Genomic DNA, 27,578 nt, shown 5'->3' with positions numbered 1-27,578 from the left:
TAAGGCTTAATTAAAACTGTCATCTTGTGAAGAGCTCTTAGCTAGTCAGAGCTCGTAGGACCCTCAATCAAGCATTTGGTGCACTTCATGGATGGACAAAGAGGTTTGGCATTTTAAAAGAGGTCCAGGCCTGCCACCCAGTGCTTCTCTTTCAAGACTCTTCTACAAAGTCTTTTTGTGACTGCCCTCCTCACTTCCTTTGAGCACTTCTAAAAGTCTAATATGCTTCTTTGATAATGAATGTCTGTCTCACTCAACTAAAGTTGCTTGAGATAATGCAAGATATTCTCCCCATCTCAAAATCCTTAACTTAGTTCAGATCTGTAGAGTCCTTCTTGCCCTATAAGCTAACATTCACAAATTCCAGAGATTAGGACATGGGCATCATTGGGGGCCATTATTAAGCGTACGACAGTCCTAGTTCTAACCCTTAATTTCACTCAGGCTAAAAGTCTTTCTTGTGTAACCTTAAAACTCAAATTCTTATCTACCAAGACTAGTAGTCCATCTATCCATCCATTTTCCTGCTACAACAGTATAAGCTCATGTGATTAACATTCCAGTTTTCACTTCCTTCTTCCATTTGGGCCACTGAGTATTTTCTTTCATTTCTTATGAGTTCAGATATTAAAAAAGAGTGTTTTCTATATTTTATCTGCTTTTCTTAGGATTTTGTAGAGGAAGATTTTTCAGAGTATCTAGTTTGTAATATTTCCAAAAATTGGGCATATTTAATCTACTCCTATATAGATTCTGCTCCCCCAACTCCACTAGAACTGCTCTTTTCAAATCACTAGCAACCAAGCATATCATGATACCCAACAGTTTTTATCTGCATTTTACCTAAACACACAGAATTCACCCCAGAGGATTATTCCCTTCTTCTTGAAACACTCACCTCTCTTGACTTCCGTGATATCACACCCTTCTAATTTTTTTCTTTTTTCTTACTTTACAGGTTATTATTTCTCTTCCTCCACTACTGTCTTCTCTTCTACCTGACCTAAAATGCTTCTTCTTTCTGAAACAACATCATTTACTCTCTAACTACACAGTAAAGCTTCAGGATATCAGTAGGAAAACCAGGCAGAAAATGTTTTATGTGCTTTAAGTCCCCCAGGGAAAAGTGCTAATGACATGCAAATCTCTTCCTAGACAACAATAAATTCCTATTGAAGAAAATTTCTCTAATTGTAAGTACTATTTTAAAAACCTTCAAACTCTGTATAGCTCTTACTGAATATCAGATAATTCATACTTTCAAAAGACTAGAGGAGAAGCAGCAAAGTCAGATGGTCCTATAAAAAAAAAAGTGGGTCATAAGAAAGCCCCAATCTACTTCTCTGTTGCCAGCTTAGTTTCCCACCCTTCACTTTCTCCAGCTCTGCCCACTAATTTCCTCTCCTTTTCACTGAAGGCTCCATCCCTCTCCAGCTCCTGAAGCAAACCTGACTGAGACAGGATGCATTTCAGTAAATCTTAATACTCCAACACTCTTATTACCACTGCCTTTAAAGAATTCAGTTGCTAGAAACACCAAGATCCAGTGACTTAGTTACTAATGCTGGGCTCAGGTGTTCCTCACATTCACTCCAGTAATGGTTCTTCCACCTTCCTCACCCCTGCCCCTGCCACATTCTCCATAAAACAACACTCACCAAAGACCGTGCGGGCAGGGACAGACTCTCTGTTGAGCCAGAAAGACACTTGTGACAGAATGACAGTCATGATACATGGCAAGTAGGTCTGGATCACAAAGTAGCCAATTTTTCGCTTGAGATGGAAGTGGGTTGTCATGACGACATATTCTCCTGGAGAGTAAAATTAGACATTATGCAGCCAAATAAACATTGCTGGATCAAGGTGGGCCCCAATTCAGTTCACAAAGCTCCTTAACCTTATACTCAAAACAAGACATTGCAGCACCTCTCAGGTACATGTAACCAGATCTCTTTAATAATCATGAAGTAGTACAGAGGTGGGTTTTTTTTATTTTTTGGTGAAAATGTTACCAAACGCAAGTCTGTGTGCCCAATGCACAGTGACGCCAAACAATACTGAAACACATCGGAGTCTGGAGCAGAGAAAGGATTATTGCAGGGCCATGCAAGGAGATGGGAGGCTCACGCCTTAAAAACCCCGAACTCCCCAAAAGCTTTCCACAAAGCCCTTTTATAGGAAAGGTGAGGGAGGGATGTGGTTAGTTGTTGCAAACTTCTTGGTGTCAGATCCTTTGTTCTTGAGATCAGGTCATGGTCAGGTCATGATGTTCCTGTAAACCTCCACCAAAATAAATGTTATTCTCTGTTCTGACAAGAAAAGGAAGGGGAGGCATTTTTTTCGGTCTCCATGCCTCCTTGCAGCTTTTAACAAATCCCATAAGCAAAGCAATGTCATTACTGCTCAATTTACTTGTTCAAGGTTCCAAGGCTCCGAGGTCAGGTCCTAGCTAAGAGGAGGGGGCACTCTGCAGGCCGGTCACCCTGTCTGGGAATGTTCATCCAGCACCCAGTCTGGCTTCTCCCACCAGTGCCCAGGCCCAGCTGAAAAGGCAGGTCTCAGCTGGTGGTGCCTGCAGGGCCAGGTCCCCAGACCCTGCCCAGCCATCATCACTGACAGAGCCAGGCGCCCAGGACCCAGCTGGTCCTCAGGCTTTTATTTAAACTGGAGAGAATCTGACGCTTCCGTGGACTGTGACGAATGGAGACTGCCACCACCATTACGTTGCTGAGGTGGGGATGGGGGAGAGGTTCACTGCTGCTTCAAGGCCTGAGCCTGGCCAGTGGGAAGTGGTAGAGGGGGCTCTGGAGCTCTGTGGGACACAGCCCTCAGCCTGTCCCCAGGCCCTCCAGCTTACCTGCCAGGCCCCCCAGCTCACCCACCACCCTGCGGCCAGAACGCCTGGAGGGCCTGGGGAGAGGGCCGCCATCCACACTCTCACCACACTCTCTGACTCGAGGACCCCTGTGAGCTGACTGTTGTCTGAGTGGGCCCTCTGAACCCCGTGGCAAGGGTCTCATGCTAACCACTGCACACCTGCCCTGCCCTTGTTACATCCTAGGAGGGTACTGCAGGGGCGTGGACAGCAGCTGAGCTGAGGGGCTCACACCATCCAGTAACAGATGTCTGGCATGTGGGTGGGCAGAGGCCGGCATCTTGGGCCCCGGGCCTGGGCACCAAATGTCCCCTGTACTGGCGTGGAGGGACCATTGGGAGAGCATGTCAAATCCTGTATCCTAGTGCGGTAGTCCCGGCCGGCCCGTCTGTCCAGGCTTGCACTGCCCCACCTCAGGGAGGACTTGGTAGGAGCAGGCAGGCCAGGCAGCTGCATTATTTCCTCCGGGGCCATTTCCTGTCCTCCCTGACCTTGGGGAGGGCAAACACCCCAGCTTCCTGGCCTCCCCTTGCTGCCAGAGGTGCCCCCACAATGCCTGTGCTGGGGCCTTGCACATCAGATGCGATGGGCGACCACCCCCATCACAAGGTCACAATGTTCCAGCCGCAGCACCTTCAACTGGCATTTCACACCAGCAGAGGGTCTCCCAAATTCATAGTCACAACATTGCCATCTCCACTGGTCTGCTGGTCTACCTGTCAGTGTGCCTGCATGGAGACCTGAAACACCCCAGACTCAGACTCACCCAAGACGACAAGCTGCAATGTGTGTGTGTGCCTGAGGCTGCTGCAGCGCACTGCTCTTCCAGGCCTTGGGCGGCAACTGCTGGGGCAAACGGGGAGAGCGCATAAACGAGGCCAGTCCTGAGGAAAATGACCCAGGGAAACTGCCACTGTGGGGACCACTGTGACACTGACTCTTGGTGGGATGGGACCATTAGTGTGCCCGCACTGTCCCCATTACAAAACTATATGCTTTCTCAGAGCAATTTTGACACGAGTTCATTCAAATATATTAATGTCCTCATGTAAATAATAATTTTTAACCTTCACAATAACCCTATGAGGTCGGTACTATTGTTATACTCATTTATGGGTCAATAAACTGAGGCAAAGAGAGACTGAGCAATTTGCAGATTGCCCAGCTAGTAAGTAGGAGAGCCTGAATTCAACTCCAGATGGGTTGGCTCCACAGCTTATGCTTTCTAACCACTATGCTCTACTGTTCGAATGGATTTATTGGGTTAAAACCTAAAGTTCACATAGCAGAATATGGGCTGGCCTACATCACCCCTCTTCAAAATAAGAGTGAACACGTGTTAAGCTCTTACTATATACCAAACAACTTGGAGTGTTTTTGGAGTATTAACTTTATACCCTCCCATCAACTCTGTAATCCAATAGTTAATTATCAGTTAATTATAAAATTATGCTGGATTTGTCAGAAGCATTTTACATATTGAGCACTCCATCCTCCTGGAATGAATCTCTTCACCAAACTCCTAGGCCATGTTGCTCTTCTGGTTTCCCTCCTACATCATGACCTGTCCAATCTCCTTTGCTGGTTCCTTTAAATTCTCAACATTTGAGATTGTCATGACTCAGTACTCTTTTCTGCCTCACTCCCTTGGCATTCTTATCCAGGCCTGTATCTTTAAATAATATCTTCAATTTTGATAATGCCCCAATGTATATTTTCTGCCTGGGCTTCCTACTTGTTATGGGTTGAACTATGTCTCCTGGAAAGATATGGTGAATTCGTTAACCCTGAATACCTCAAAATGTGACCTTCTTTAGAAAGATATAACTAGTTAAGATGAGGTCATACTGGAGTAGGATGGGACCTAATACACTATGACTGATGCTCTCTTTTCAAAAGAAGAGAGAGACACAGGGAGATGTGTGATGACAGAGGCAGAGACTGTAATAGGGGTGGGGCAGGTATGAGCTAGAGCAGCCCTGCTCAGCCATTGGTTGGTGTCACAGTGGGCTCCTCCCCCAAGCAAGCAACCGTTAGCAATCAACTGTCAACAAACTACCGTTAGTGGTCCCACTCAACCACTGGTTGTTATTCCTTGCTCCAACAACTGATCTGATTTATTGGCCTGTTGTGTGGCAAGCAGAATGAGCTTGGGCTTGGTAACAAATTTTTGGCAAAGCTAGCCAGGAGCCTTTCTGCTTGTGGCCAGCCAGCCCAGGTTGGGGAATTTTCAGGTAAGGCCCTAGCAGCCGCTGGGTCCACTTGTCCTGAGGATCTTCCCTTCAAAATTCCCTGAAGTGGCACCAGCTGCCCCAGCGTTTGGCAGTTGGAGCAAGGAACCAACATTTGGGAGCTGATGGGCTCCATATAGTAGGGTAAGTCACTCTGGTGTATACAACAGGGAACATTTTCCCCTCTCAACTTGGGCTTTTGCTCTAAGGGACAAGCCCATTTGTTCATTTGATTGGGGTACCCTGTTGGAGAGGGGAATCGCTGTTGGACTCTACCTGATTTGTGAACTGATTTATTTGCTTTTGTTTTGTGTTCATTTGCTTTTTTGTTTGTTTGTTTGTTTGTTTTTGTGGTACGCCGGCCTCTCACTGTTGTGGCCTCTCCCGTTGCGGAGCACAGGCTGCGGACGCGCAGGCTCAGCGGCCATGGCTCACGGGCCCAGCCGCTCCGCGGCATGTGGGATCTTCCCGGACTGGGACATGAACCCGTGTCCCCTGCATCGGCAGGCGGACTCTCAACCACTGCGCCACCACGGAAGCCCCATTTGCTTTTGTTTTGCGTTCATTCATGATGGAATCTGTTTGTGCCTTTGGTATTGGAATTTGCCTGTGCTTTTTGTGTTTTGTTATTCTTGAACTTATAAATATGGGAAATACTCCATCTGTCCCTAAAGAAAGCCCCTTGGGGTGTATCTTAAATAAATGGGCAAAATACAGCTATGGGCCTATGACTAAGGAAGAGATGATATTCTATTGTAATAGTGTGTGGTCCCAATATACGTTAGGATCAGGAGAGCAATGGCCCTTGAATGGATCACTTAAATATTATACAATCTTGCAATTACAATTGCTTTGTGAAAGAGCATGTAAAAATGATGAGATTCCATATGTAGAAGCATTTATGCTATTGAATCAGGAGGGAAAGAAGTCAGATAGCTGCCACCTTATGGTACAGCTGTCTGAAAAGAAAACTAAGGGAAAACCTGTTCTACAAAAGGGAGAGGGGGAAAGTGAGAGTGAGGACATGTTATTTCAAAACTTAAAACCCCCTCTGGCCAACCTGGCTCCTCCACTGGCCGAGCAGACTGCAACAGCAGTTGTTCCGACAACCCCCATGCCACCAACATATTCACGGCCCCCTGTTTCCCCTACTTATGGGGATCAATTAGAAGTTTCTATGTTAACCCTCGTGGCACAGGGGACTGGTTTGGTGTCACCATCTAAGACCCAACAGGCCACCCAATTTGGACTGGGAGCCACTTTCGGAGCAGGGCAATTTCCCTTGTGCCAATATCCTATAGGAAGCCTTAGTGCAGATGGCCAACAAACTGTGTTTCTATGGATGCACAAGCCATTCTCAACCTCAGATTAATTGGAAAAACCATAACCCTCCATACCAAGAGGACCCCCTCCATATAACTGAACTTCTCACTTCTATCTTTGCCACTCACCATCCCTCTTGGGCAGACATTCACACTCCTATGAATATGATGCTTACTGGGGTTGAAAGAAGGATGGTTGTTGACAAGGCTAGAAAGGAATCACACCAGCTCCATCTACCAGATCCAGATGAAGCTCCAGAAGCAAATCTGGCAGTTCCTATTGCTGAGCCTGACTGGGATCCTAATAATGGGGTCATGCCGCTTTTAGAATATTATAGGAGATGTGTCTTAGTGAGTCTTAGAAAGGGAGTACCCAGGCAAAAGAGCTTAGACAAAATTCAGGAGATACACCAAAAACCAAATGAGGATCCATCAGAATTTCTAGAAAGAATTTATCAAGCTTATAGGTGCTACACTGATGCAGACCCTGAGGCCCCCCAAACTATGAGAATGGTAAATGTGACATTCATTGGGCAAAGTGTCCCAGGTATAAGAAGAAAATTACAGAAGTTTGATGGTGCACTTGGAATGAACCCTTCTCAATTGGTAGACGTTGCTTTTAACGTGTTCAACAGCAGGGCACAACGACAGAAGCAAGAGGATGCAAGATGAAACGCCACTTTGCTGGCAGCAGCATTGGATTTCCGGAAGGCTACTAACCCGGAGAGAGGTAAGCCACCACTGGGGAGAGAACAATGGGCTTACTGCAAGGAGGAAGGGCATTGGAAAAAAGATTGCCCTAGGCTGAAGAATAAGAAAGAAAACAATAAAAGAAAGATAGGAGCCTCTCATATGGTAGAAAGGGAGAAACACTCTGATAATGAATGAAGAGGCCCAGGGCTCCCTTGGACTTGAGGCGTCCAATTCCAATTTCCCCACAGGAGCCCCAGGTAACTTTGACAGTGGGGGCCAAGTTGACCGACTTTCTGATAGATACAGGTGCAACATACTCTGTGGTAAACACCAAGGTGGCACAGAAAACATCTCAATCCATCCTGGTCACAGGAGTTTCTGGAGAAGTACAAAATCGTTTTCTTACAACCTCTAGAATGCCAATTAGGGGACCTCACCCTGAAACACAGTTTCTTATATATGCCAGTGTGTCCAATCACTCTTCTGGGCCGAGATCTCCTTTGTAAATTAAATGCTCTAGTAACTTAACTTTTTCGCCAGGACAGCTTGACATCAGGGTCCCATCACAGTACGCTATAAGCCTACAGATGGCACTTATGGATGTCCCAGAAAAGGAGACAGAGCTCTTTCCCCCTGAGGTCTATGAAAAGGTGAGGCCACAAGTATGGACTGATGGCACCCCGGGGAAGGCCAAAAACGCATGGCCAATACAAATCCCATTGAAAAGGGATGCTGGGACACCTAATCTAAAACAGTACCCTCTGAGGCAAGAGGCCCAAAAGGAAATTCAGCCAATTCTCGAAAAGTTTTTGAAAATAGGACTGAATAAACCTTGTCCCCATATAACAGCCTTAACGTCCTGGTCAAAAAGCCAAACTCAGCAGGGTATTGCTTTGTCCAAGACTTGAGGGCTATTAATGATATAGTCCAAGATTTGCACCCCGTGGTACCTAATCCATACACTCTGCTTACAACTATTCTGGGAGAATACAGCTGGTTCTCAGTTTTGGACTTGAAGGATGCTTTTTTCTGCATTCCTATTGCAGAAGAATCACAGCAACTGTTTGCTTTTGAATGGACCCAGAAATACAGGTAGTCTAACAGTATTGTTGGACAGTCCTGTCTCAAGGATTTAAGAATTCCCCTACCTTGTTTGGGGAAATGTTGGCTAGGGACCTTAGAAACTTAATATTGGATGAAGGACTTATACTCCAATATGTGGACAATTTGCTTATAGCAGGCCCTACATATGATAAGTGTCTATAAAATACCATTAGAACCCTAAACTATTTGGCCAATTGTGGATATAAGGTCTCCCAGAAAAAAGCCCAAATATGTAAGCAACAAGTCACGTATCTGGCCTTTGTCCTTTCCCAAGGACAGTGGGGTCTTTTGACTAATAGAAAATGGGAAATTGCAGGCTTGGGAACACTCAAGACTTGCAGACAACTGAGGGGGTTTCTGGGAACGGCAGGGTTCTGTCAGGTTTGGATCCCAAACTATGGGCTCATAGTAAAGCCCCTCTGTGAGGCTTTAAAGGGACATGATTTTGAGACCCTTACTTGGACTACAGGATGCCAAACAGCCTTTGAAACAATAAAAACAAAGTCAGTCTCAGCCCTGGCTTTGGAACAACCAGACTTAAAGAAACCTTTCAAATTGTATGTCCATGAGAGATAAGGCATAAGTCTTGGGGTGTTAATTCAAACTCCAGGGAATAGCCCTCAACCTATTGCCTGCTTCTCAAGACAGGCTAGAACAGACTGTTAAGGGATGACCCCTCTGACTTTGAGCTGTAGCAGCTACTTGTGACATATTTCAGGAAGCTGAGAAGTTTACCCTGGGGCAACCCACCACTGTGTATGTTCCTCACCATGTCCTTTCTTTACTGGAGCAGAAAGGGGGCTATTGGCTGACTTCGGGGAGAATGGGAAAGTCCAAGCCATTCTCCTGGACAATCCCAACGTAAGACTTCAGGTCACTTCAGCCCTAAATCCAGCCACATTTCTCCCGATTGATGTTGCACAATCCCCAGAGCACGACTGCCTACCAATCATCAAGCTAGTGTATTCTAGCAGACCTTGGCTGAACCAGATATGAAATTGTTCACCGATGGAAGCAGCTTCATGGACCAAGGTAGGTGATGCACTAGGCATGTGATGGTAACCCTTGAAAGGATTGTTGAAGCAAAAGCCCTGCCCCCAGGGAGCTCAGCTGGGAAGGCAGAAATCATTGCTCTGACAAGAGCCCTGCTCCTCGCTAAAGGGAAGCAAGTAAATATATACACAGACTCTCACTATGCATTCTCTGTGGTGCATGCCCACGGGGTGAACTGGAAAGAAAGGGGGCTTCTCACTTCAAACAATAAAGACATAAAACATGCTTCTGAAATCCTGTCACTATTAGAAGCAGTCCATAAGCCCTCACAAGTGGCTGTAATGCACTGCCCAGGCCACCAGAAGGGTGAGACTCATATAATAAAGGGCAGTCAGTTAGCTGACCAAGCTGCAAAGAAAGCAGCAAAGGAATGGGGTTAACAATCCATGATATGGTCACTTCTCCCACAGATCGACTTGTCAAAATACCAGTCAGTGTATTCAGGAAAGGAGAAGGAGAGAGCCAAAGAATGGGGATTCACTCTTGATCACACCTCACTTGGCTAGAAATGTAAAGTACAAGGAATTGTTTTGATTCCTGAGGCCCTCTTGGACACCGTGCTGCAGCACCTTCATAATAGTACCCATTACGGGAGAGATGCCACCTTACAACAGATTCAAAGATATATAATGGGGCCTAACCTACAAAGGGCCATCCAGCAAGTCACTCAAAATTGCATGATTTATGCTAAAAATAACACAAAACTGCTGTCACACTTCCCCAGATGGGGACTCAGCACAGAGGAACCTACCCCACCGAGTACTGGCAAATAGACTTTACTCAAATGCCTTGAGCCACAGGAAATTTCAGGTACCTGCTAGTATTTATGGACACTTTTTCAGGATGGGTGGAGGCATATTGCCCCAGGACAGAAAAAGCCTCCAAAGTGGTTAGAGTCCTCCTTAAGGACATTATCCCCTGATCTGGAGTGCCTAACTCCCTTCAACGTGATAATGGGCCTGCTTTTGTCTCTAGCATAACCCAACAAGTGGCTAAAGCACTGCAAATGAATTGGAAGATACATTCATCCTGGAGACTACAATCAACAGGAAAAACCGAGAGAATGAATTATACATTAAAAAGGAGCATTGCTAAAATATGTCAAGAGACTAATTTAACTTGGGATAAGGCCTTGCCAGTTGCCCTGCTATGGATCAGAGTGGCTCCCAGAAGCAGGCTTAAATTAAGCCCCTTTGAAATATTGTATGGTAGGCCATTCCAGGTGTCTGCCCAGGTGGGAGAATCTATAAATGCTCTGAAAGATCCAGCAGTTGCCAATTATGTTAAAGCTCTGGGCACTATACTAACCTCTGTTCATGAGTTTGTTGCCAGCAGGTGTGCCCATGCAACTGAGGTAACGTTACATCCTTTCCAGCCCAGAAACTGAGTCCTCCTTAAGACCTGGAGGGAACAAGGGACTGAGCACCAGCTGACCGCAAGGTGGACAGGACCACATGTGGTATTACTTATCACACACTCATCTGTCAAGTTAGCTGGAGTAAAGCCATGGATTCATCACACTCGGGTTAAAGCAGCACCACTGTCATCAGAAAATGACCCAACTCCTGACAGGCCTAGAGAGCAATGGGTTTGTGAACCCTTAGAAGACTTAAGATTGCTCTTCAAAAAGAGTAAGTATTGGGTTTCCCTTGTGGCGCAGTGGTTGAGAATCCGCCTGCCAATGCGGGGGACGCGGGTTCATGCCCCGGTTCGGGAGGACCCCACTGTGCCGCGGAGCGGCTGGGCCCGTGAGCCGTGGCCACTGAGCCTGCGCGTCCGGAGCCTGTGCTCCGCAACGGGAGAGGCCACAATGGTGAGAGGCCCGCGTACCGCAAAAAAAAAAAAAAAAGTAAGTATTGAGATTAAAATTTCATTGTAGAAGGAATTTCATCAGGTTCACAATGGTTGTAGATAAAAAGAATTGTATTGCTTACTAACATTTTTAAGGAATATTCTCGACCCAGAGCTGATCAATTCCATTTCACAATCACCCCCTCATCTCCCCTGTTCAGTGGGAAGTAGCCAGAAAAATCGTCACCCCTTTCCCCACAAGATTGTGGAATGGACATTGACAGTGGGGAATTGTAATAGTGGTGGGGCAGGCGTGAGCTATAGCAGCCCCGCTCAGCCATTGGTCAGTGTTGCAGTGGGCCCCTCCCCCAGGTGAGCAACTGTCAATGAGCGACCCGTCAGTGGTCCTGCTCAGTCATTGGTCAGCACTACAGTGGACCCCTCCCCCTCCCCCTCTTCTGTATAAAAGGAACCTCCAGAAGCAACCAACCCAGCCAGCACCTTGGCTTCGGACTTCTAGCCTCCAGAACTAGGAGACATAAATCTCTGTTGTTTTAAGCCATTCAGTTTATGGTACTTTGATATGGCAAACCTAGGGTTCCCTATAATGCTCTACACCTATATATTCCATTACCCATTAGATATCACCACTTGGGGATCTAATAGGTATCTTGACCTAACATGTCCAAATCTTAGCTCTTACTGTCTCCATTTCCTAACCCCTCCAAACTATCCCTTCCAACAGATTTTCCTATCTCAGTAAATGGTAGCTCTCATGAGCACAAATCAAAATTCTTCAAAATCTTTAACATCATCAACCGCTCCCTCTCCCTCCCTCGTGCATGTTTCCATGTGTGCATACACAAATGCAGACACGGGCACAGATACATTGACAGTTCTTCAAAATATATTTATAATTTGAGCATTTCTCACCACTTCCGCTGTTACCACTTTGGACTAAGCTACCATCATCTCTTACTTAGAGTACTGTAATAGCTTCCTAACATGCCTTGCCTCTGTACTTGTCCCCTTCAATGCATTCTTAGCATACCAGCCAAAATGAGTCTATTATAATAAAAGTCAGATTCAGTCTTTCTTTTGCTTAAGGCTCCCCAATAGTTTCCCATCTCTCAAAGAGTAAAAGGCAAATTTCCCCAAAGAGTCTCCAAAGGTCCATGCAATCTGATTGCTCTACTACCTTCCTTGTTAGAGCTTCTTATTTTTCACCTCTCTCTCTCTCTCTCTCTCTCTCTCTCTCTCTCTCTGCCCCCATTTGGTTTCAGTATGTCTCCCAAATGAGTCAATTTCCCACTTTCCTACCTCACCCACTCCCTTGTACCTAAGCCTAGGAATCACCATCTGGTTAGCCAAAGCTCAATATACAATCCATATTGTGTGTGTATTCACATTCTAGCTTGTTTATGTGAACATGAAAAATACAAGTAGGCTTAGTTTTAATTTAGCAAAGAACTATCATACAAAATTATAGAATTTCTTCATTACAACATTGGGATTGCTTTTTTTTCTCTCTGCCGCTTTTTCAATCCTTTTATTTCTTTGTTCCCCACCCCCTCCCCCTCTCTCCTTCTCCCCCTCTCTCCTCTCTGTGTTCATTTCAACTGCTTTCTTTCCCTGTCCTTCTGTTCACTCTTTTTCTCAGCTGAGGAGGCACTGAAGATTTATTTTTAACAATAGTTGGACTTTGATTAGCTTGGGGAATTTCCTCCCCTTCCACATATTAGTCTCACACCCCTGAATTCCTTCCTGTCTATTAATCCTATATCTGATCATGTAAAATATTTAATATTTATGAATATTTATTATATATTTTATATAAGTTATGTCCTGTAGATCTGAAAGGAAAGCAAGTGGACTTTTCAAGAGCTTATCAAATTAGCCATTGTTTTAAATAACTGAATATATTTTCTTAAGCTTCTCCTTTTCTATCCTTCTTTCCTTCAATTTCTATCTTGTTGTTTATCTTCCAAAGAAACAAAGAGAGTGATTTAAGATCAGCAAGGTGGTGGAATAGGACAGCCCCAGCTCTAGTACCCTGTCACAAAAATATGGTTTAGCAGCTACCCACGGAAGAGAACACCTTTGTGAAAATCCCAGATCTAAGAAGTAAAGCTGAAGCAGCACCCATCTGGGGCATGAAAACCAAGAAAAGTGACATTAGAAGGATAACAGAAGTGGTATCAATTTGTCGCCTTCTTCCTTCCCCCAGGCCAGCTCAGTGCAGCACCTAGAGGGTACCTCTGAGTCTATGGTTTCTCCAGTGGGGAAATGAGAACCCAAGGCAGATATCCAGGTTTCCTGGGCATTCCTCTGGAGGCCCACTTCTGCTTTGCCTCATGGGGAACGCTCTGGGAATTGGCAGGGCCAGTTAATTTGGGGTCAGCTAGCACAAAGGAATATGGCATACCTTATAGCCAACATTGTGCGAATCTTGGAGGTGGTATCAGGTCCCCTGCCAGCATCATCGCCTGATCAAAAGTACAGTCAGCAGTCTAAATTCAACTGCAAAAGAACCCAACCTCTGAGAGCAGCCCACAGCTCTGGCATACAGAGGAGTAGATACAAAAGCCCCGCCCAACAGCAGAGCTCAAGCCAACAGCAGAACTCCAGCAGAGCCCTCTTCCAGTGGCAGTGAGCCACGCAATAGGGCCACGTCCTTTGGTGGCTGTTGCCTCACTGCATCAAAATGGTGACCTCAGGGGTCAACTGCTGCTCTGGCTAAGCAGTCATGGGGTTTTGGCGCCCCCCCCCCGCCGCCCACAGAATGGCATCTGTATGTGGGTCAAAACACACCCGCCACACTGCTCTTATTTTCTGATTTGTCTTCACTTACCTATGTTCCAAGTCTAAAGAAATAATATACACAATGACAGTAATGAGAGTTTTTCTAACAAATGGTCAAATTTCTAGGAAAGATGCAAAAATAAGATCAGGCTCCTCTTAGAAAATTAATGTAAATATTGCAAATAAGGGAAAATGGAGTCAGTGCTGAAGTAAGGAACAGTGTGAAGAACCAGCCACCAATTTAGAGAAATTTCATTTATTTAACACATGTTTGAATCTGGAGCAAAGAGCAGGAGCTCTCTGCTTAGAACTACTTCATGCTGAGGACTGACAGCTTTCAGAGAGAAAACCACTCATACAAAACAGAACACCCACAGATTGTGGGATTTTCTCTGGCCCAACTTCCCATTAGTATGTTGGACCCCACACAGAGGAGCATACCAGAATTCAGAAAGGAATGCCCATAATTTATAGTCACATGAAAACAATATACATTTATGTGAGGTAATATTTATATGGTTTCTAAACCAAAGGGTGTCAAATAATATACAGCAAAAAGTCCACCTCCTTCAAACCATTTCATTTCTCCTTCCTTTAACTACAATTAACAGCTTCTTGTGTATATTCTAGAAATACTATTCCTATACTAATATATATCCTTATAGTCTTTGGTGGTTTTATATTTGCTATTTTCACTCAACAGTATATCCTGCAGATATTCCCATTGAACTTCCTCATTCATTCTTACACCTGCATAGTTTACTGATATACACTGTATCATGTTTACAAAACTAATTTGCTATTATAATCTAATATCTGCAATAACCCTACTTTCAAATAAGGTCACATTCTGAGGCACTAGGGGGCAGGATTTCAACATATCTTTTGGGGAGACATAATTCAATCCATAACATCTGCATTGCCAAGAGTGAAGGGAAACTGGCATGCTCATACACTGATAATGAGAGTGTGAATTGTTTCACCTTTTAGAATGGCAATTTGTCAATATGTATTTAAAAATTTTTTAATGTGTCTACTTTCTGAAAGAGCAATCTCAATATTTTGTTTTTATCCTAGGCAGGTAATTACATAGGAACAAAATGCTATATGGAAAAAGAAGGTCTTTGCAGTGTTCTTTATAGCATTAAAACGGAAAATAATCATAGGTAATTGGTTAAATGGATTATGATCCAGTAAGATGAAGATATTATTGAGTTTCACAATGAAATGCTATGCTTCCCACTGATAGCAACACTTACTGTTGTCAAGAAGGCTGGCTGTGGCCTCAGATGATGGCCTTTTAATTTTCTTTTTAAATTTAGAGTAAAACTAAAACAGGTAATAATTAATATATGCCCATTCTAATTGTTAAAATATTATTACTAACTACTTAGAACTAACAACAAAAAACAAATGTTGGTGAGGATGTGTGGAAATGGAAACCCTCATGTACTCTTGGTGGGAATGTATACTGGTGCAACTACTATGGAAAACAGTATGGAGTTTCCTCAAAAAATTAAAAATGGGGTGGGCCCATGAGCCATGGCCGCTGGGCCTGCGCGTCCAGAGCCTGTGCTCCGCAATAGGAGAGGCCACAGCAGTGAGAGGTCTGTGTACTGCAAAAAAAAACTCAAAAACAAACAAACAAGAAAACTAAGAGTTCACATGCTGCAACTAAAAGATCCTGCATGCCACAACTAAGACCTGGTGCAGCCAAATAAACAAATAAATAGATAAATAGATAAATAAATATTTTTTAAAAAATAAAAATGGAACTACTATATGATCCAGCAATTCCACTTATGGGTATTTATCTGAAGAAAATGAGAACACTGGCTTAAAAAGATATATACACCTCCATCTTCACTGCAGCATTATTTACAATAGCCAAGACATGGAAACAACCAAAGTGTCTCTCCATGGATGAATGGATAAAGAATATGTGGTATATATAGATACAATGGAATATTATTCAACCATAAAAAGAAAGAATTTTTGCCATTTGCAACAACATGGATGGACCTTGGGGACATTATGCTAAGTGAAATAAGTCAGACAGAGCAAGACAAATATTGTATCTCACTTACATGTGGAATCCAAAAAAACAAAACAAAATGAACAAAAAACCAAGCTCATAGATACAAAGAATAGATTACCGGTTGCCAGAAGCCAAGGGTAGGTGTTAGGTGAAATGGGTGAAAGGAATCAGAAGGTACAAACTTCCAGCTGTAAAGTATTATTACTTAAAAAATCTGCGATTAAGTCATAAGTAATAAGTCCTTGTACATGGTAACTATAGTTAGAATACTATACTGCACATTTGAAAGCTGTTAAGAGTAGATCTTAAAAGTTTTCATCACAAGAAAAAAATTCTATAACTATGTATAGTGATGGACGTTAACTAGACTTCCCGTGGTGATCACTTCATAATACATAAAAATATTGAATCATAATGTTGTACACCTGAAACTAATGTCAATTATATCTGAATAAAAATATATCACTGGGCTTCCCTGGTGGCACAGTGGTTGAGAATCTGCCTGCTAATGCAGGGGACACAGGTTCGAGCCCTGGTCTGGGAGGATCCCACATGCTGCGGAGCAACTAGGCCCGTGAGCCACAACTACTGAGCCTGCGCGTCTGGAGCCTGCGCTCTGCAACAAGAGAGGCCGTGATAGTGAGAGGCCCGCGCACCGCGATGAAGAGTGGCCCCCACTTGCCGCAACTAGAGAAAGCCCTCACACAGAAACGAAGACCCAACACAGCAAAAATTAATTAATTAATTAATAATAAAAATATATCACTAGCTTGTGTGTACATTTTATTTGGATCCTGTACACTTAGTAACAAGAAAACATGCTTACAATATAAAACTACATAAAAAGCAGCTTATAAAACAGTATCAATATTATGGCCCCATTTATATAAAAACATATTTATATTAAAAGTGCAAAGAGAACCTTCTTAAAGGTTACACACCAAAATGTATAATAATCAGTTAATGCACGAAATTCTTCTAAAAAGTTTTTTTCTAGATGGTGGAATTAAAGAATATTTTAATTTACATTTTTTGTTCCTCTGATATTTCTAATTTTTCTATCATGAATGTGTGATAAAGACTAAACAAACAGTGGCTTAACCAAATGAAATGGGGCTGCTTGAATCGCTAATGATGGGTCTCAAAAGTTGATACCAGGTGAGCAGTGCTAAGGAGGGATGGGGAAGTCAGGAGAGTGAACGGATGCTATAGCCCCAGGAATTCTCTCCCTTCTACGGAGTGGACCTCCAGGGCCCCTGGGTTACCCTTGGTCTCTAGGGGTCCGCCCTGCTGTGCTGGGATGCACAGAGCCTTTATCAGGAGCCTGGGTACTCTTTGCCTACAGGCTGGGGTGGGAGGGAGGGGAGGGTCTGATCTCAGATGGGAGGTCATTTGCAGCAGCAGCGGCACCCCACAGCAGGAGGTGGCTTCTGCTCAAAAATGCAAGGGTCACAATAGGACAGTAAAAATACACTTTGTACATGCAGGCACTAAAGGTCCTCCTCCCTCTACCTGCTTGGAGAGAGCAGAACTGGCCAGGTGGGTACTTTCCCCTCACCCCCACAGATCAGCTGACCTTCTCCAAGAGATCATGTTCTCACAAACCTCTGGCCTTTTGAAACTCTGTATTGCCATTCTCAAGAATAGCCTTTCCCCACACCAAGTTCCAAATCTCTAAATCCTGTTGTCCTTTGAATCCATTTCAAATGCTGCTTTTTTTTACATTCTAGCCCCTGGTCCTAGGATGGAGGGAGAACAGACCACAGACATACTGTAACACTATGAGAGGGAACAGCAGTGTCCAGCTAATGAAAAAAAGGACAAGAGTACCCTACTTCATTTATAATTGTGGATTCAGAGATCTTCCATGGAGACAAGTGTTGAAAGTTCCCACCCTTTCATGGCAAAAAGTATTGTAAGATATGTGGGCCCCTAAGATGTACTCCATTTTGTCAAATACCCTAAAGTTAGTTGGGATTCAGGGTGCGTCCTTCCTCAGGCCCCTACAACTGGTCAGTTTCCAAATAGATAGGACTTAAGGCTACAGAACAAGCCTCTAAATACCATTTATCAATATCCAAGGAAGAGCCATTGAGAGGACCTGGCAATGTTTGCCAGACACACTTGTTTCTGAAATGGGTGATTCACTTAAGAAAATAATTCCATGGCTCATTCCTGGACCTCCTGGCTGTGTTCTGGACTCTCCTGGGGTTATTACATTGCCACCTCTGTATTGGCGGAGTTAAGCAAATATCTTCATGAAAACTTTAGGGTCAAAGTTTAGCTCTCCCACTATCATGGCTTCCCTCTGCTTTCTCTTCTACCACAGTCCAGCCCTAATGACCTCGACCTAACTCACGAAGAGACAGCAGGGCATCATGGTTAAAAGCATGATCTTGGAAGCCAATCTGCCTGGGTTCAGATCTTGGCTCTGACATTACATAACTGTGACATGGAACAAATTACTAAACATCTGTATGCCTCAGTTTCCTTAAGATAATAGTACCTACCTCACAAGACTGTTTTATTAACATAAGTTATTATAAGCACTTAAAACAGTGACTGGTATGTGGTACAGGTTACAAAAATGCTTGCTAAATAAAATAAATAAATACCTGTACTAGACCGGATTATTTCTGTCCCAACAACATGGCCCAGCAGGTCATATTGATTCAGTCGAGAGCCATCCTGTGCCACTTCCACAGATTTGTTCTTCCCAAGAGTCCAAGAGTAAACTACTTCGGCTGTTGTATAGGCATCTAAGGCAGAAAAAAGTCAAGAAGGAGAAGTGAAGGGAAAGGAAAATGATTATCTTTGATACTAAACTTGCATGAGATTGAAATACAACTTCCATCCCAAAAGAGTTTTATGTATGTGGTATATCTTCAACTGAAGTACATTTATCCATGCATGTATTAAGTACTTGTTGAACAATTACTAACAGTTTATGCTGGACACACAGAAATAAACCCAAAGTGGTCACTTACTTCAATGACTCACAGTCTTCTGGACTGCCAATAAATTGTTAAACTTTTCCTTCTCTTGGAGGATAGAGAGTAGGGGCAAGGGGAGGAATGGTTAAAATATTACCTAATGCAGATGTCACAAATTCAAATGCCCACAGGAGCTAGAGAGGTATCTTAAATGACCAAATCAGGCTAGTTGTAGGAAAAATAAACTGCTAGAAATGTAATATAATTTTCTTTAACTAATTATGGGGTGAACATATGAAATAATGTAAAATATCATACTGGGGATATTTTAAATTAAAAATGAAAAATTAAAAAAGCAATAATTAATGATTACAATTTTATTTTGAAATATATTACCACTTTAATTTTGCAAACCAGAAACCTGCCACCATTTCTTCTGCATCAGGGTATTAATGTCAGGTCTTGTATTTGGAATTCCAATGTCGAGTACAGAATTTAGTACAGATTAATTTTAACAGGGGTGTGGGTAAGGAAACGGTGAGGGAATGAGGAGTAAGGTTATTTAGTTTTAGTTAGTATCTTAAAAGAATAGAGTTGCTTTCTTTCCAGACACAGATTAACTCTTTGCACAGTGGGTTTTATATTTGGGGTGAGCACTTTGCCCTAACTCAGATATCTAGGCTCATAGGGAAGCTGACAACCATACTGCTCATACTGCTCCTCTTCATTCATTTTTGAGCTGTTTATTGTTCAAGTCATTGGGAGGTCTCCAGCTCATGGTGGCAGCTATTATGTCCATAATATGCTCTACTTAAACCTTTTACCACAAAGCAAATAATTGCTAGTCAATCTACCAATGAACAAACATAAATTCTGTATCCCTACAAAACTTTGCAATGCTGGATATGTATTTCATAAAAGTCTGACATTAACACTTACATATATTAATTGTGATCTGCTTATGTTACATTTTTTAGGACTTTTTTCAATATATTCAAGCAAACCATTTTCTGATTTGCTTATAATGGACAACATGCCCAAAAGTTGTTCATTCACATCAAAATTCTCATTGAAATTATGAGAAAATACACATAACTATCATAAGTGACAAAAGAAAATGCCGCAGGAAATCTAACTTTTAAACATAATATGCCCTGTATATGGTCTCAGTCATTTCTTCAACTCACTGACAAAAATACTTCTGGTTCAATGTATAATTTCTACTGCAATTAAAGACATTTTTATAAATCTTGTGTCTATAAAATATTTTGATGCCTGTGAAGGTATATTGCTTAATTAATGCATAACTGCTTTCCCCAGCAGCAACACTTAATGTATATATTCAAATACAAAACCTGTTGAACTTTCAGTCTATTTAATAAAATTAAGATTTTCATTATACATCTTTTTTAATATATCAATTATGGTTCTTATAATGGATTGCATAATGTTGATATCTGAAGTTTTATTTTTCATTTTTTTTTTTTTTTCAGGTTACGTTCTGTTTTATTTTGTTGTTCTCTTTTGTCGGGGGTGAGTTTATTTTTTTATTTTTTTTTTTTTTAACATCTTTATTGGGGTATAATCGCTCCACAATGGTGTGCCAGCCCCTGCCCCACAACAAAGTGAATATTTTTCAACAAAAGCATACTGTGTATGCATAGAAACAGTGTATAAATAGTCTTCATTTTTATTAGGAAATGCAAACTTGCCATCTTTTTTGAAATAGTCCTTTCAGTCTATCTTTAATTTATTTATTTTAAATTTTTACAGCTATGGGTACAAGAACTATGTCACTTTCCTCTTAATTCAACTAGGAACTCTTAAATCTATCAATTAAGTGAGTTGATTAATGGCAACTGACATTAGACCTTGTTTTCAGGGAGAGAGCAGAAAGTGCCCACATACAAGGGACAGCCACTACTCAGCCCCAGCTGTTTGTGGCCATGTGGGGATTTGAGTCCAATGTTGTCCAATCTTCTGATTTCATAAAATAATAAACAAATCTGGAATTTTGTATGACACCTCCCAAATTTCAAATCTTGGAGGATAATTTTGAAGGTTATTAACACTGTATAGATCAAATAAATGACATCTGCAAACCACCAACTTGTAACCTCTTGTCTAGAGGTTTTCCCCTATGGATGGCTGTGGTCTTGTGATTCAGTTTTGGAAACAAAGCATCCTCTGCTGCCTATGGGGTATCTAGGGCTCCCAACTAAAATTGAGATCTTTAAACTACGATCACCAAGAAGAAAGGGATATCATCTCCTCAGGACTCTTCTCACACACTTACCTAAAACTTATACTAAGACTATTAAGTGAGGACTATCACAAGGCTATTAATAAAATGTGATTTCACAAGGTCCTTGTCCTCTCATTTTCCCCAGTGCCTTCTAACCTTAATATATATGTTTGGGTTCTACTATGCCTAAACATATAATTACCTGTATATGTCTTCTTTTATTTATTTTTATTTTTTATTCTTTTATACAGCAGGTTCTTATTAGTCATCAATTTTATACACATCAGTGTATACATGTCAATCCCAATCACCCAATTCATCACACCACCATCCCCACCCCCCGGCAGCTTTCCCCCCATGGTGTCCATACATTTGTTCTCTACATCTGTGTCTCAAAGTCTGCCCTGAAAACCGGTTCATCTGTACCATAGTTATAGGTTCCACATACATGCGTTAACATACAATATTTGTTTTTCTCTTTCTGACTTACTTCACGCTGTATGACAGTCTCTAGATCCATCCACGTCTCAACAAATGACCCAATTTCATTCCCTTTTATGGCTGAGTAATACTCCATTGTATATATGTACCACATCTTCTTTATCCATTCGTCTGCTGATGGGCATTTAGGTTACTTCCATGACCTGGCTATTGTAAATAGTGCTGCAATGAACATTGGGGTGCATGTGTCTTTTGGAATTATGGTTTTCTCTGGGTATATACCCGGTAGTGGGATTGCCTCATTTGCCTTATGTATTAAGGTGCTCCTATGTTGGGTGCATATATATTTATAATTGTTATATCTTCTTCTTGGATTGATCTCTTGATCATTATGTAGTGCCCTTCCTTGTCTCTTGCAACATACTTTATTTTAAAGTCTATTTTATCTGATATGAGTATTGCTACTACAGCTTTCTTTTGATTTCCATTTGCATAGAATATCTTTTTCCATCCCCTCACTTTCAGTCTGTATGTGTCCCTAGGTCTGAAGTGGCTCTCTTGTAGACAGCATATTTATGGGTCTTGGTTTTGTTTCCATTCAGCATGAGTTTCTGCTGAGAAATCAGCTGTTAACCTTATGGGAATTCCCTTGTATGTTATTTGTCGTTTTACCCTGGCTGCTTTCAATAATTTTTATTTTTGCCAGTTTGATTACTATGTGTCTCAGTGTGTTTCTCCTTGGGTTTATCCTGTATGGGACTCGCTGCATTTCCTAGACTTGGGTGGCTATTTCCTTTCCCATGTTAGGGAAATTTTCGACTATAATCTCTTCAAATTTTTTCTCAGGTCCTTTCTCTCTCTCTTCTCCTTCTGTTACCCCTATAATGCGAATATTGTTATGTTTAATGTTGTCCCAGAGGTCTCTTAGGCTGTCTTCATTTGTTTTCATTCTTTTGTCTTTATTCTGTTCCGCAGCAGTGAATTCCACCACTCTGTCTTCCAGGTCACTTATCTGTTCTTCTGCCTCAGTTATTCTGCTATTGATTCATTCTAGTGTAGTTTTCATTTCAGTTATTGTATTGTTCATCTCTGTTTGTTTGTTCTTTAATTCTTCTAGGTCTTTGTTAAACATTTCTTGCATCTTCTCGATCTTTTCCTCTGTTCATTTTTTGAGGTCCTGGATCATCTTCACTATCATTATTCTGAATTCTTTTTCTGGAAGGTTGCCTATCTCCACTTCATTTAGTTGTTTTTCTGGGATTTTATCTTGTTCCTTCATCTGTTACGTAGCCCTCTGCCTTTTCATTTTCTCTATCTTTCTGTGAATATGGTTTTTGTTCCACAGGCTGCAGGATTGTAGTTCTTCTTGTTTCTGTATATGTCTTCTTATCTTTGCCATTCAAGTGGTTGTAACTCCCTATGGTTAAAGGACAAAGCAGTGTTCTGCCCAATATACCCAAGAGTTTGACAATGGAAATTAGAACAGGTCCTTCTGTGAAGGGGTAGGTGATGGAAGATATTATCCACCCCCAGGAAAGAAAAGGAATTTCTTGCTGAACCTCTTAACTTAAACTGAGTACCTTGAGCATACAATCCTGAATATTAGCCCTAAGAATCCTAGCATGTTCTAATACAGATGTGACAATAAATTGTGCAGCTACCAGTTCCTTAGAAACTTCACTGGGCCCAGAGTGGCAACTTGTTTTATGCAAAAAGCAATGGTTTCATTTCTTTGATAATAATCAAAAGGAGGAAAAAGGATTTTCTTCTCATTTGTTGGAGGTCAAATCAGGAAAGGCAAAAACTACTAAAGGAAGAGAAGGAAGAGGGAGAAATATATTCAAAAAACAAATTGAAAACTACTTGATTGTCTGCTCACAGCCTGACCCCATATTTGTAAAAAAGGTTAATAAGGCACAGTGAGCACCACCTGTATGCCCACAATCTATTGATGGAGACAGACATTGCACAATAGTTATAGCACAAGCCTAAACATTAGATGTATGCACACTAATGAAACAGAAACAAGTGTTAAGTGAAACCAGAAGGAGGCTCTATTGATTCTGCTTAGAGTGTAGTGTTAGGGAAGGATTCATAAACTGGGTGATACTCAGAAGATGAGGTCACATTTAGTAGGTGATAGAAGGACTTTCCTAGCCATAGAACAACACAGCAAAGGCAAAAATCCATATGAGAGCATGGAGTGTTAAGGGAATTAATGGTATCCCTGGACTTACAGGCTAAAAGGAAGCTGAGGTTATATTATAAAATAGCTTAATTGCCCACACCAAGAAATGAGGGTTTTATGGCCTTAAATGACACATTAGACCCATTGGACTTAATAGATATTTAAAGGACATTCTATCCAAAAACATCCGAATATACATTCTTTTCTGTGCACATGGAAGTTCTCCAGGATAGATCACATTCTGGCCACAAAGCAAGTCTCAATAAATTTAAGAAGATCGATATTATATCAAGCATCTTTTCTGACCACAAAATATGAAACTAGAAATCAATTATAGGAAGAAAAATGGAGAAAACACAAACATGTAGATGCTAAACATCGTGCTACTAAAAAACCAATGGGCTAACAAAAAAAATCAGAGAGGAAATCAGAAAATACCTTGAAACAAATGAAATGAAAGCACAACATTCAAAAAGCTATGGGATGCAGCAAATGCAGTTCTGAGAGGGAAGTTTATGGCAATACAAGCTTATGTCAGAAAACAAGAAAAATCTCAAATAAACAACCTAACCTACCATCTAAAGGAATTAGAAAAAGAAGAACAAAGAAAGTCCAGAGTCAGCAGAAGGAAGGAAATTATAAAGATCGGGGGGAAAAAAATGAAGTAGAGATCAAAAAGAAAAACCACCCACAACAATAGAAAAGATCAATGAAACCAAGAGCTGGGTTTTTGAAAAGATAAATAAAATTGACAAGACTTTAAGCTATGCTTATTAAGAAAAACAAGAGAGAGGATGCAAATAAACAAAATAAGAAATGAAAGAGGAGAAATTACAATGAATATTACAGAGATACAAAAAATCATAAGAGAATACTATGAATATATGCCAACAAATTGGACAACCTAGAAGAAATGGATAAATTCCTAGAAACATACACTCTTCCACAATGGAGTCAGAAAGAACTAGACAATCTGAACAGACTGATCACTAGTAGTGAAATTGAGTTAGTAATCAAAAAACTCCCAAAAAACAAAAGTCCAGGACTAGACAGCTTCACAGAGGAATTCTACTAAGTATACAAAGAAGAATTAATACCTATCCTTCTCAAACTATTCCAGAACATTGAAGAGGAGGGAACATCCCCAAATTCATTCTATGAGGCCATTATTACCATGACACCCAACCAAAGACAATACAAGAAAAGAAAATTACAGGCCAATATCTCTGATGAATATAGATGCACAAATCCTCAAGAAAATACTAGCAAACCAAATCCAACAATATATAAAAAGAATTATATACCATGATCAAGTGGAAATTATTCTAGGATCCAATAGTGGTTCAATATCCACAAATCAATCAGCATGGTATACCACATTAACAAAAGGAAAGACAAAAACCACATGATCATCTCAATAGATGCAGAAAAAGCATTTTACAAAATTCAACATCCATTTATAATAAAAACTCTCCAGAAAGTGGGCATAGAGGGAACATATCTCAAAATAATAAAGGCCAACTATGACAAACCCACAGCTAACATTGTGTTTTCAATGATGAAAAGCTGAAAGCTTTTCCTCTAAAATCAGGAACAAGACAAGAATGCCCATGCTTGACATTTCTGTTTAACATAGTAATGGAAGTCCTAGCCACAGCAATAAAACAAGAAAAAAAAAGGCATCCATATTAGAAGGAAAGAGGTAAAACAGTCACTCTTTGCAGATGACATGACACTATACATAGAAAATGCTAAAGTCTCCACCAAAAAACTATTAGAATTAATAAATTACTTCAGTAAAGTTGTAGGATTCAAGATTAATATACAGAAATCTGTTGCTGTTCTATACACTAATAATAAACTATCAGATAAAGGAAACAAGAAAACGATCCCATTTACAATTGTATTAGAAAGAATAAAATAAGAAGGGATAAATTTAACCAAGGAAGCGAAGGACCTATTTTCTGAAAACTGTAAGTCATTGATGAAGGAAATGGAAGATGATATAAACAAATGGAAAGATATCCCATGTTTACAGATTGGAAGAATTAAAATAGTTAAATTGTTTAATATTGTTAAAATGTCCATACTACTCAAAGCAATCCACAGATTTAATACAACCCCTATCAAAATATCCATGACATTGTTCACAGAACTAGCAAAAATAATCCTAAAATTTGTATGGGAGTGCAAAAGACCCCAAAGAGCCAAAGCAATCTTGAGGAAAAAGAACAAAGCTGGAAGTCATGATCCCTGACTTCAGACTGTATCACAAAGCTACAGTAATCAAAACAGTATGGTACTGGCACAAAAACAGAAATATAGATCAATAGAACAGGATAGAAAGCCCAGAAATAAACCCACATACTTATGGCCAATTAAACTATGACAAAGGAGGCAAGAATATACAATGGAGAAAAGACAGCCTCTTCAATAAATGTTGCTGGGAAAACAGCTACCTACATGTCAAAGAATGAAATTCAAACACTCCCTCATACCATATACAAAAATAAACTCAAAATAGATTAAAGACCTAAACGTAAGACCGGAAACCATAAAATTCCTAGAAGAAAACATAGGCAGAGCACTCTTTGACATAAGTGTTAGTATATTTTTGGATTGTCCCTTTAAGCAAAGGAAACAAAAGGATAAGTAAACAAATGGGACCTAACTAAACTTAAAAGCTTTTGTGCAGCAAAGGAAACCATCAGCAAAACAAAAAGACAACCTACTGAATGGGAGAAAATATTTGCAAATGATACATCCAATAAGGGGTTAATATCCAAAATATATAAACAGTTCATATAACTCAATATCAAAAACAACCCAAAAAACTTGATTAAAAAAGAGGGAGAAGACCTGAACAGACATTTTCCCAAAGACATACAGATGGTCAACAGTCACATGAAAAGATGCTCAATATTCCTAACCATCATGGAAATGCAAATCAAAACCACAATGAGATATCACCTCACATGTATTATAATGGCTGTCATCAAAAAGACCACAAATAACAAACTTGGCAAGGATATGGAGAAAAGGGAAACCTAGTACACTAGTACAATGTTAGTGGGAATGTAAGTTGGTGCAGCCACTATGGAAAACAGTATGGAGGTTCCTCAAAAAACTAAAAATAGAACTACCATATGATCTAGAAATTCTACTCCTGGGTGTATATATGCATAAAATGAAAATATTAATTTGCAAAGATTATCTGCACCCCAAGGTTCAAAGCAGCATTATTTGCAATAGCCAAGATATGGAAGAAGGCTAAGTGTCCATCAACAGATGAATGGATAAAGACAATATATTGTGTGTGTTTGTGTGCGTGTGTGTGGAGGGGTAAAATGGGATGTTACTCAACCATAAAAAAAATGAAGTTTTGATATTTGCAACAGCAACATGGATGGACTTGAAGGGTATTACGCTCAGTGAAATAAGTCAGACAAGGAAAGACACATACTGTATGTTATCACTTATATACAGAATCTAAATATTACAACAAACTAATGAACATAAGAAAACAGAAAGAGACTCCCAGATATAGAGAACAAACTAGTTCTTACCAGTGGGAAGGAGATTTGTGGGAGGGCAAGATTGGGGTAGGGGATTAAGAGACACAAACTATATTATGTATAAAATAAGTAAAATACAGGGATATACTGTACAGCACAGGGAATATAGCCAATAATTTATAATAACTTTAAATGAAGTATAATGTATTAAAATATTGAATCACTATGTTGTACACCTGAAACTAATATAATATTTTAAATTAACTATACTTAAATTTTAAAAAATGAAGTAAGGGTTTTAGTCCATAGGCTATAAGTTCTTGTGGACATGCCTGAAATAGGGAGAT

At 40.9% G+C, this 27,578-nt stretch overlaps 1 protein-coding gene across 1 annotated transcript in view; it reads right to left on the bottom strand.

Moving 5' to 3' along the window:
* GABRA3 (gamma-aminobutyric acid type A receptor subunit alpha3) overlaps positions 1-27,578 on the bottom strand; it is an 82,697-nt gene that overhangs the window by 16,834 nt on the left and 38,285 nt on the right. The window contains exons 4-5 of the mRNA XM_024760067.1: positions 18,525-18,668; positions 1,659-1,811 (exon numbers count right to left, since the gene is read on the bottom strand). Coding sequence (XP_024615835.1) covers positions 1,659-1,811; positions 18,525-18,668 — 297 coding nt within the window. The remainder of the gene's footprint in view (positions 1-1,658; positions 1,812-18,524; positions 18,669-27,578) is intronic.

Source organism: Neophocaena asiaeorientalis, unplaced genomic scaffold (genome assembly GCF_003031525.2).
Source record: "Neophocaena asiaeorientalis asiaeorientalis breed wild unplaced genomic scaffold, Neophocaena_asiaeorientalis_V1.1 scaffold1159, whole genome shotgun sequence".
Lineage (NCBI taxonomy): Eukaryota > Metazoa > Chordata > Mammalia > Artiodactyla > Phocoenidae > Neophocaena > Neophocaena asiaeorientalis.
The sequence above is the reverse complement of the archived record's forward strand: the minus strand, read 5'-3'. Positions and strand labels throughout refer to the sequence as shown.